Raw genomic sequence first — 11,231 nt, 5'->3', positions numbered from 1 at the left:
TTACAATTGTTTCAATTCAGATTTTATTAAAGGTATTAAAGTTATTTCTGAATACTACATTTCAGTCTTATTTTCCCCTATTTATTTTTTGTTTTAAGAACCTTTCTTCATTTACCAAATACGGTGTCATGAGTAAGAGCACCAAAAAACATAGTCAATGTCGAAGAGACTGATTGTTTTATGACAGTAAGGAAAGTCAGTAAAAAAATTGTAGAATCCAAGTACAGAAACACCAAAATTCCCCCTTCAAGCAAGCCAGAGCTTCTTTACATATCATCTGTAAGCTAATGTTTTTGGATTTTACCATTAAGATGAAAATAAAAGAGCAAGATCACATTGTTTTATTTTTTTTGCTTCTTCAGTCTAAAAATATGAGTTTCTTGTGGTATGGTTAATACCCCCCCACCCCCCTGCAAAAAACAAAAACAAACAACAAAACAAACAAACAAAAGTGGAAGGAAAATAAGTCACTGTGAATGATTTGCTTATCATTTTAAAAAAAATCAGTTGACTAGCCTTTCCCTTTCCTTAGACTTTAGGCAGCTATAGAAATGTAGGAAAAAAAAAAGATTAAAAAAAGATAAATAAATATAAGGGCCAACTGTAGGAGGCAATTTGCATACTTCACTTGATCCTCACAGTATCATGAGAGCATTTTAAAAACAAGCTTATAAGAGTGAAATAACTGGGGCTCAGTGTCACATAGGTGATGGAGCTGGGTGGGATTTATGTTCAAGTCTACGCCTAGCAAGCCTTGTTCTATTATGCCGCTCTGTCTCCCTAAAGCCCTTTGACTTGAGATTTTTTTTCACTATTACCATTTCATCATCTAATTCTAAATTTATGCTTCAAGTCTTGCCAAACTACTGAATAATAAAAGAACCTAAAATTATTCTCAATCTGCTTGCAAAACCAGGAAGTGTAAAGGGTATCAGAACTCTTCAAGTAATGAGAATCTTCCATACCTAAAATTATAAACAATTCACTGGTAATGATAGCTAGTAATACCAAAACACACATGGGTAATTTGACTCAATTTCTTATTGTTACTATCTGTCAATCTCACAGGAATAAAGGCAGAAAAGGACAAATTACTACAGTAAAATTTGACTGCTCATTAAATATAGTGTGCACTTGGTTGAGCACCAAAAGCATCTTTTGATGGCATTTTAAAAGTGCATGTTTACTAGCCTCTCCCCACCTTGTGCACACTATAGAGCTACACCTCGCTCAGTCCCCTAGTTATTTTTAAGTGTTTAAATCTGACGGCCCACTGGGTGGGGGGGGAAATCCCTTACCGATGCACATTTGTGTAGTGTTGTAGAATTAACTATATTGTCTAAGAGGATAACTTACTAACCCCAAAATATACTTCTTTTGCATATTTTGAGAAACTGCAGACAGAGTAGCTCTGAAAAGTTGTCCTTTTATAAAATAAACATATATATTATTAAAGGTGTCTATATCAGAGAGAGGGCTGCTAGGCAACTTTTGTTACCTGCCCCCCCCCCCTTTTGGGTGGTGATAGAAATCAAACCCATATTACCTTCCTATCTGCATAATAAAGCCACCTTTATTTACCAGTTTCCTCCATGTCCCTCACTCTTACTCCCCTGCCAAGATCTATAGCTCAGAATGCTATAAGCTTCAATTATCTTTGACTCCTTTTGAGTCTTATTTTGTGGGACTCCCATGCAAAAATATACAATAAAGTCTAATTTTTCTCCTGATACTCTGTCATGAGTAAACTTAATTTGCAACCCAAAGAACCTAAAAGGGTGGGGAGAAACCAGTTTTTGCTTTTACTCAGGATCAGAGTTCTGGTGAAGTGGATTTTATGGGTAACCAACTCAAATCTATATAATCTGGACACCTCACAAGAATAGGTCTGCTGCGAATGTAACTCTATGTAATTATCTTTAAGTGTTTGAAGTTAACATCTATACTTACTCCTTTATTCAACCGCTTGTTGAAGTTAGTCACTAGTTTTTTCCCCCTTTGGGTCCAATCCTAAAAAGAGTAGGCTCTTTTACTTCAGAAGCTGAAAGGTAAGATTAGACTGAAGCCTCTCCTAACATTAAAGTATCTGACCTCCTTTCTAAAGTCTCACTGATGTTATTATTCATTAAGTCATTTATTAGATATATCTTTTACATAATACCAGTTGTAAGACTAAAAAAAAAATCCCCACATAGGACCATTAACTTTAGGAGGTTAATACATAAGAGGAAAGCTAGAGGAGCTGGGGTTGTGGCTCAGAGGTAGAGCACTTGCCTAGCATGCGTGAGGCATTGGGTTTGATCCTCAGCACCACATAAAAATAAAAGATGTGTCCACCTATAACTAAAAAATAAATATTAAAAAAAAGAGGGAAGCTAAATGTTTATACAAATTTGACTTAAGATGGATACAAAAACTATGGATAAAGGCTTGACAGGCTTGGGAATGTATCATAGTGACAGAGCATTTGTCTAGCATGCATGAGACCTTGGGTTCAACCCCCAACACTGCAAAAACAAAAAAAAATAAAGTTTGTCAATGTAGGAGAAGCAGTGGTTTGTTAGAACCAATTAAAGAAAAAAAAAATTTCAATATAACCAAGTGAAATGAGAAATTGTGGGAATGTAACATTTTTGTCCTGATCACTTCTCCACATAATCTAATATAGGATCCTAAGGCAAATTTAACCAATAAGGCATAGGAGTTGGGACAGGTGGAATGAGCAGTTGTGGGTAATTACCAATACAGACTCATTTGGGGTCATTAGCTGTTGGTGCTGCCTCATTTTACCTGAAATTACTGTATACCTAGTGAGGCTAAAAAATAATTCCTTGCTTTAAAGGGATGTAGGTTCCTTGAATTTCCTGATGTTCTCTACCTTCCAAGTGGAATTGGAAAGGGGTAAGTATCACAAAACAAAGTAAATAATGAAGCTTAGCTGGGACTACAAGGACAAAAGATGGATAAACAGTAAAGAATAAAACAAAAGGGGGAAATCCTGAAAAATCTCTCTCTATAAAAACCAATCCAAACAATCCAATCTAAACATATACAAGTGTAAAACTTTATCATCTAAATACCCAAATGTTGAACTAATCCCTACTGTCTCCTTTTCCCACAGAATACAAAACACTATACAAGATATTGTACTAATTTCAACCATTAGTTGAAAATACAGTTAAGAAGATGATTTTGGATCTGAAGTCATCAGAGTACCAGTTTAAAAATAATTTTCATAAACATATTTTGATAAAGGCCACAGGAACACTTGTCACATTGTTCAAATGCTCAATGGCAAGACTTCTGATGAGACCAAACAGGTCACATAAAATCAATAGAGTATCATAGAAATAAAGCCAATATGACTAAATCCAAAACAGATCACATGAAGTACCTCATGTACAATACAAACCTAGTTTAATAAATAAAGGAAACACAGGTGACTGCACTCTGGGAGAACATTCAGTTCTTCAGGGCCTGCTCATAATCTTCTCTGAGATTCCACTGCCACTTCCACTTGAGCAAGTCTAATGGTACGGCCATGAAGTTTGTAGCCATCTTGCCTTACTAACGCCACTGTGCCAGGTTGTACTCCAACACCAGCTGGCACATGACAGATGAGTTCATGCTCATGAGGGTCGTATTTATCACCGATGGGAGCCATCTTCTCCAGGCCATGCTTGGCAAATACACTTTTCAGCTTTGCTTCTAAAAGTGACAACCCTCGGAAAACTTTCTCCAGAGTGAGCTTCTGGTCCCCAGGTTCTGTTTCTTCAGAAATGCACTCAGTAGTCTTCTCCAAAATGTCTGCTACCTCCACCAAGTCCTTACAGAAACTCTGGATTCCTACAGAGAAACCAGACACTTAAGTTTGTGAATTAATCACTCTGCACTTAGGAGGAGAATATGGGGCAGGCCCAGATAGGGGGCTAATATATTATATGCAAAGAGTGGGAGGGTTGCCTCACAGAAACTTCAAGATCATCCTTCTTTTCCACCCTAACCCAACAGACAAAATCTTTTTTTAAAAGGTATAGAAGACCAGAAACCCTATTGGGAAATGAGGAAGAGAGTTAGAACCCAAGAATTAGCTAAGTTTATATATAACAGGCTCAAAAACCTGTTCTTGTTAAAACAACTATTATTTTTGCTTCTTGTGTTTTTGTTGCTATTCAGTTTTAGTATAGAGTTATATATATTTTGAAAATTCCTATCTCAGATGTACAAAGGCCACACTCTCAATAGGGACAAGATATTAACTTTTGGGGGGTGACAATAAAAATATCAACACTCTGTTAAGGATGTCAAGAGTGGTTTATTCTTGAGGACTGGCTAATAATAAACAGGAAGGTTAAGTCACATCAATAGATGATATGAATCTCCAACTGCCTACTGTGAAGTTGCTAGAGATGGGTCACAAAATATAGTCACATGAATTGTTACAGGTTAAAAGAAAACACAGCTGTTGAGAAATCCCATTCTTCCTAAATCTGCAAAATGCTCTTTCTTACAGAGATTAGGATAAGATTAGGATAGGAAATGGCATCATTAGAGATGCCTATGACACAATACCTAGTTGGGACTGATGAGAAGCAAGGATTTTGTTAATTCAAGGACAAGTTTATGCACTGGTAGCTGCCTTCACTTTACTCAGAAGTGAGAAGGAAGATCAGCAAGCAATAAAAGGCATGAAAGAGCAAAGAGACAGGAAAACTTACTGCCTAGATAAAAGTCTAAAGGATGCATAGGAAGTCTACCTTTAACTTAAAGGTGAAGAGCTTCCTCCCCATCACCTTTTGTTTTTGGCACTAGAGATTGAACCCTGAGGTGCTTTCTCACTAAACCATACTCCAGCACTCTTAATACAATTTTGAACATGCTAAGCTTCTGGGCTGACCTGTACATTCCCAAGGCATAGTCCTTGCTTCTAGTCAGTAAAGCTATATGAACTTGGGTAAAGAGAAGCCTGTGTTTTTGTCTGTATAATAAAGGTTCATTCTCTAATTTCATTCTAATTGTTGTATTACTTTGATAGTTAGTGGCTGCACAATGTCTTAAAAGAAAAATGAATCTTTGTGACTAAGAAGGTGGATTATTGAGGAAAAAACCACCTTTGGAAGGTCAGGTAGTCTTCATGCTGTATCCCTTTAAAATCATTCTACTTTTCTTCTACTTCCATGATTACCCAGTTATCTTCAATTTTCTAAATATTTCTGGCCACTAGGAGCAAATGATCCAAGAGAACAACTTATGCAGCATCTTTTGCTAGAAACATTTTACTCTAAAGCCAATCAGGTGGATTAATTTATCAAATTCTTTTGAATTTAGTTAACATGGGTTTGTTTTCAGAAGTCATACTACTACTTGAGTAAACTGATATGCTAGTTCTAACACAAAGTCTGACTTTTTATAATATACCTTTATTTTATTTATTTTTATTTGATGCTGAGGATTGAACCCAGTGCCTCACACGTGCTATGTGAGCTCTCTATCACCGAGCCACAAGCCCAGCCCAAAGTATGACTTTTGATAAGCCCACTTACCTGGCTTCTTTCAAGTAAGTTGTATACAGAGTCTAGAGTAGCCACCTGAGGTTATCTGATTCTGTAATCTGAGCCTTTGTTTTCAAGCTATTTTATAACTCACCACGATGTACAATACTGATAGTAATGCAAAAGATACTTGTCCACAATAGGGAAAATTGTCTGGTAGTTCATTGTTACACTATGGATATCAATCAATTTTGCTTCCAACAGAGTCAGTAACTTCACACATTAAACATTACTGAGTATCTACCACGTGCCAGGCACCACGTTGCCAAAATATCAGATATGTAAGTACTGTGATAAAAGGAGATGACTATCCTCAGTCAGTGACATTTTTGAGCTTCTCAAGTTTCATATTCCTAACTGTCTATGAGCCTACACTTCAGATTCTCCTCTGGATACCTTAAAGATCCACTTGTTCATTATGCAGAACTGTTTGCACAGGCACCAGCATGTTGCAAATGTAGTGATTATATGTACTTAGAAAATAAAACAAAGGTTTGGTTAAAACAAAGGCTAACATTATCTTAGCAAAAGGTTAAGTTGACACCATTCCTGATAAGCAGCACAGAAAGCCTATTGGTATGGTGGAAGGTGTAAGAACTCAGATGTACTTTTACTGTGCTCAGTTTGCACATGCAAAGTAAGTGCCCTTCAGATACATTTTATCGTGAATAAATTTCTCACCAAATATCTTGGCGTCTTCCACACATCTCTGGGTTCTTTTCCTTATGTTTTCACAATCAGCTACAGCTCTCTGGTATCTCAGCTGAACATCAATGGCAACATTGAAAAGATCAGAAAACAAATGCTTATGAGTGAATAAGAATGTTTTTGCTTACTTTATAAAATCTCACCCTTGTGATAAATCTTAGATCAGCTACTCCAAATCCCCAGCCAAAGGAGGACCTACTATAGTGAACCTGATGGGTAGTCATTCAGTCTGCTGGATTGAATATAAGTTTCCTTCCTTCTTTTTTCTTTTTCTTTGTGGTACTGGGGGTTGGGCCCAGGACCTCAGATGTGCTAGGTAAGTGCTCTATCACTGAGCTATATCCCAGCACCTCAATATCAGAAGTAGTTTTCAAACTAATTATCTAAAGAAAAAACTTTCTCTCTCATATCCAGCTAATCCTGTTAACCTTCAGTTTTCTTTCTCTGACTTTACTCTAGGACAACTGAGAGTAAGTTTTAAAAATGTGTTATCTATTTAAAGGTACTGATTGTAGTCTCTTAGTCTTTTCCATTCTTACAAATTTTGGTTCCTTCAATTGTTCTCATAAGATAAGCTTTACAGTCTCCTATCATTTTCAGTGGTCTTGCTTTGAAACCACTCTGGTTAATATACTCATCTTCCTCCAAGTGTGTCAACCCAGGACTAGGTCCAGTATGCCCAATTTGGTCTCAGCAGCCAAATACAAGAGTCAGTAACCTCACACATTAAATATTATTGAGTGTCTACCACATGCCAGGCACCACACTGCCAAAATATCAGATATGTAAGTACTGTGACAAACAGAGAACTAAAAGGAGATGATTATCCTCAGTCGGTGGCATTTTTGAGCTTCTCAATTTTTTTGCTGGTAACACCTAGCAATGAAGGATTGAGGGGGTAGACGAAGAGTCAATCAGAGAAAATTGAATTTTAAAAACGACAAAGAAAATTTTACTTGGAACTGAAACCAAAAGACCAAATAACATAAAATACTTACTGTTAAATCCTGAACTTCCTTTTCCAGTTTAACAGCTTTTAGCTTTAAGGCTCGTTCAGCAAGAGAGGGCCCAAGCTCATCAGGAGGGTCCTCAGAACTGCAGTCTTCACCTGCAGTTCTCTGGGTGGCAGTGCTGAATGGGTGAAGCCATATCCTAGAATAAGAGGGAGGAGGCAACAATGAATGAATGCTATCATAGAAAAGGCAAATTACAACAAAGTTTAGAGACCCCAAACTTCCCATACTGAATCTCTAGAGAAAGGGTTTTCCGTCACAAATGAACACTTTAGAGCATCAGGTACTGTTTTATCTGTATCATCTTTTCATCTCACAACATGTAAGGTAAGTACTATTATTTTTTAGAGCTTCTAAAAAAATAATAGTTTTATCAATATTCAGTTCTTATGCCATACAATTCACCATTAAAAGATTTTTAGTATATTTACAGTTGGGTAACTATCACAGTTTTAGAACATTTTTCTCACCATAAAAAAGAAAGCTTATATCTGTAAACTATTCACCATTTCCACCTAAATTATCTGTCTGGGCAAGTCTAATATACTTTTTATTTCTCACGTATTTGCCTTTTATGGATGTTTAACTTAGGTGGAACCATACAATATGTGGTCACTTAAGAGCACTTTCTTTCCCTTAGTGTGCTTAAGGTTCATCCATAAAATTGCACTTACCAGTAAAACTTTTTTTTTGTACTGGGGATTGAATCCAGGTGTGATTAGCCACTGAGCCACATTTACAGCCCTTTTTATTTTTTGAGACAGAGTCTTGCTAAGTTGCTGAGGCTGGTTTTGAACTTGTGATCCTCCTGCTTCAGCCTCTGAGTCACTGGGATTATAGGCTTGCTCCACTGTGCCCAACTGTAATTTTTATTTTGAGACAGGGACTCACTAAGTTGCTGAGGCTGGTCTAGAACTTGAAATCTTCCTCAGACTCCCAAAGTCACTGAGATTATAGCATGTGCCTTGGTGCCTAGCCAATAAACCTTTTTTTCCTGCTAAGTAATATTCTGTTGTGTGGATATACCAACTTTTTATTCCATCTGTCAGTTCATGGGACATTTTGATTCTTTCCACTTTTTTGCTGTTATGAATCATATCTATTTAACTGATGAAAAAACTGAGGCCAAGAGGCTTAATGCTTAATGATTTGTTCAAGATCACACATAGCTGGGCAAAGTGGCATATGACTTAGTTACTAAGGAGGCTGAGGTGGGAGGATCATGAGGTCAGCCTGGGCAACAAAGCGAGACCCTGTTTCAAAAACAAACAAAAAATAAAATAACAAAAATCCCCCAACACAACTAGTACACTGTGGAGCCAGGATGCTGAGCTCCAGGAAGTAGAAACAGCCAGAAGTGGGCACACAAAGTCATCAAAAAAGAAACTAAGAATACTGAGAATCAGAGAGGCAACATCAGAAGTGAAAATTCAAAACTAGAGACTCACAGTTTTGCTTCAACCCTTCATTTACAGAAAAGAAAAATTAAGTCTAGTAAAGGGGGCTGAATTAGACTTTGAATTCTAAGCCTTCTTGATCACAAGTTCTAAGGCTTTTGGGAAAAAGAACTTGTGCTAAGAAGGAAGTTCTGAATTGGGAACTCAACTACATGCAAAATCAAGTCAATGAAGTGCTTATAAACAGCTGTTATGTGTTCGGCCTCTAGGCTAAATAGGTGACTAAAACAGATTCTTGTATTTGATACTTATGTAATCTAGAATTTTGTACAGCTAATAAATTGGTGAAGGTCTGGATACAATCTGATGTAAATTCCTTACGTAAGGAAGTACTTAAGTTGTCTTTCAGGAAGTACCTCCAAAATTCATTCAAGGATGACTTAAAACTGCTTGTTTAAGAATGGAATTGCGCAGAAGCCAGCTTGCCTGAGGTTTAAGTTAAAAAAAATCCTCCACACAGAATAGGCCCTTGGAAAAAAACCACAACACTGTGACCCTTGAAGAGGCATAACATCTATACCTGTGCAAAAGAACCCTAAAACTTCTCCTCACCTATCCAATCAATAAGCAGCGTCTCCATTCTTGTCAGTTGTCCTCACAATATAGTCCTTTACTTTTGAAAAAGAAACAAAAAACCAATGTGTCACAATATTGGCTTCTGTGTATGCAGGGCCCTTGCTCAGTATCACTAAAGGTTTGACATTTAGTTCAGTTTACAAAGGAAGAAATTTAGACCAGGGGTTAGTTTGTAACAGATCTTGAACTATGGCAGTTCTGATCTCTCTATAGAGAAGTTTCCATTACACATGCTGGGTCCTGATAATTTGATTTCAAGTAAAATCAATCTGTGGTACAAGAGCTCTTTAAAACAAAATAGTTTATATGAACAGGCAACTATTAGAGAATGGTCACTGAGGTGACATCTGAGTAAAGGCTTAAGGAGTTAAAGGAGTTTGCTTTAAGGACAGGGAAGAGCATTCTGGGCAGACTGAGGCACTAAAGGTATGAGCAAGAGAACTTTTATCTCCCAGACTTTGCCTGGTCTTGGACTCAATTATTATGATCTGGTGTCCAATTATATATGGTTCCTAATTTTTGGTTCAAAAAATATGGTCACCATAGATCTGGGGCAATTATACATTGTGAAATCACTCCTTCCCCCTAAAAAAATTATTTAGCCTATTGAAAACAGATCAAAATATTCTCAGGGCCAGTCAACAGAACATGGCTAGAGGTCAGATTATGAAAGAGTTGTGGCTGATTCCAATTCCTACTCCTTCAGAACTGGAGGAAAAGGAAATCTTATCAGAAGGCATCATTTTTTTTTTCTTTCTGATCATTCTTCTACCTCACCAAACTGCCAAAAAAAGTTGAAAAGAAAACACAAAGTAAAACCCAGAAACCCTAAATTTAACTCACCTATGCTATGGAAAGGTATTTTGTCAGGTGTGTTAAAACATAAAAGGACTGAAAAAATAGTTATGCAAATTTCTGTGTAGCTAAATCTACAATTCAGAGGTCTAATTCTATCCCATACTCAGTCATTTTTATTCTTTCCCAGGAATACAAACTGAGAAAAATGAACACCTGTTCAGTAATAAAACACCTGTTCTATCAAGTCCGGGTTCTATCACTACCCACGTATTTAAGTTTGGTAAAGTTTACCCAATTTTTCTAAACCTCAATTTCCTCAACTATTAAACGGGGAATAACAAAATGAGGTAGTTGGCATGGTAAGTGATCAAATGAAACCTGATGACGCCTAGAAGCAGTAGCTGGAACTTCACAGTATCTGGAAGGCAGAAGGAAGGGCTGTTTGGAGAAACCAGGTCCAACGCCCTCCTTTTACCAATGGGTAAAATGATGCCCAGGAAAAGGTAAAGAACCAGGACCTACGGTCACATGGAGTCAGAAGAACCAACTATTCTCAGACACCGCTAAAGAGAAGGGGCAAAGAGAGAGGAAAACCTCCAATTCAGTCGATGCTTCAGGCTCAAGAGACTTCTCATCTCCCAGGACATGACTCCATATCTGCCCACTTCCTTGAGGCTCGCCTGTGAACCTCAGTTTCTCCCTCTGTAAAATGGGTCGTGAACACCTGGTCAAGGAGGCCGTGAGGAGTGGCTGGTCCTCTCGACTTAGCCAAGTAACCCCTCGCCCTCCAGCCCACAGTTTCCCTTGCCAGCGCCCTCGTTCGGCATAGACTTCGTGTTTCAGACTCCTCGCCCGCAACGCTTACCTGCTACGCGAGGCCAGGAGGCGCTGCACCCGCCGCTGGACCGCCCACAGAGACCAAGCAGCCATGATGCAGACCGGAGAGGACCGGTGCGGCGCACGCGCACTCGCTCCAAGTGAAGCGCGCGCTCGAAAACCACGCCTCTGGATAGCCTTAGAGAGCAATTCCCGCTTTGGACGTCCGGACAGGAACGCTAAACTTCCGGTTATCTAATGAGCCACGCTGATCTTGGTACCGAACGCAACACTTCCGGTTGCTGGCTCTT

The 11,231-nt window shown here is 38.1% G+C and overlaps 1 protein-coding gene across 3 annotated transcripts; it reads right to left on the bottom strand.

Annotated features, from left to right (window-relative positions):
* Grpel2 (GrpE like 2, mitochondrial) lies at positions 1-11,160 on the bottom strand. 3 transcript variants are annotated; one of them, XR_007350622.1, is made up of 5 exons: positions 10,970-11,160; positions 7,259-7,412; positions 6,234-6,315; positions 966-3,846; positions 1-883 (listed from the first exon to the last, which is right to left on the bottom strand). XR_007350622.1 is itself a non-coding variant. In XM_015486002.2 (4 exons), exons 1-4 carry the CDS (start codon positions 11,032-11,034, stop codon positions 3,482-3,484), a joined length of 666 nt encoding a protein of 221 aa, XP_015341488.1. In that variant the 5' UTR covers positions 11,035-11,160; the 3' UTR covers positions 1-3,481. The 3 variants fall into 3 exon arrangements, 2 of the variants coding, with proteins under 2 accessions (XP_015341488.1, XP_015341492.1); XM_015486002.2 differs by having other exon boundaries at positions 1-3,846; XM_015486006.2 differs by lacking the exon at positions 10,970-11,160 and adding an exon at positions 10,699-10,952 and having other exon boundaries at positions 1-3,846.
* Between the last annotated feature and the right edge of the window lie 71 nt (positions 11,161-11,231).

The sequence above is a fragment of the Marmota marmota genome, unplaced genomic scaffold (assembly GCF_001458135.2).
Source record: "Marmota marmota marmota unplaced genomic scaffold, marMar, whole genome shotgun sequence".
Classification (NCBI taxonomy): Eukaryota; Metazoa; Chordata; class Mammalia; order Rodentia; family Sciuridae; genus Marmota; species Marmota marmota.
This window is presented reverse-complemented; position numbering and strand designations above follow the sequence as displayed.

Bases quoted from the DNA above. Each gene is read 5' to 3' on its own strand.
- Grpel2 (XM_015486002.2), bottom strand. From the start codon at position 11,034: ATGGCTGCTTGGTCTCTGTGGGCGGTCCAGCGGCGGGTGCAGCGCCTC. The intron at 7,413-10,969 runs GTAAGCGTTGCG...CTCTTATTCTAG, and splicing joins CTCCTGGCCTCGCGTAGCAG to GATATGGCTTCACCCATTCA. The intron at 6,316-7,258 runs GTAAGTATTTTA...ATTGATGTTCAG, and splicing joins AGGAAGTTCAGGATTTAACA to CTGAGATACCAGAGAGCTGT.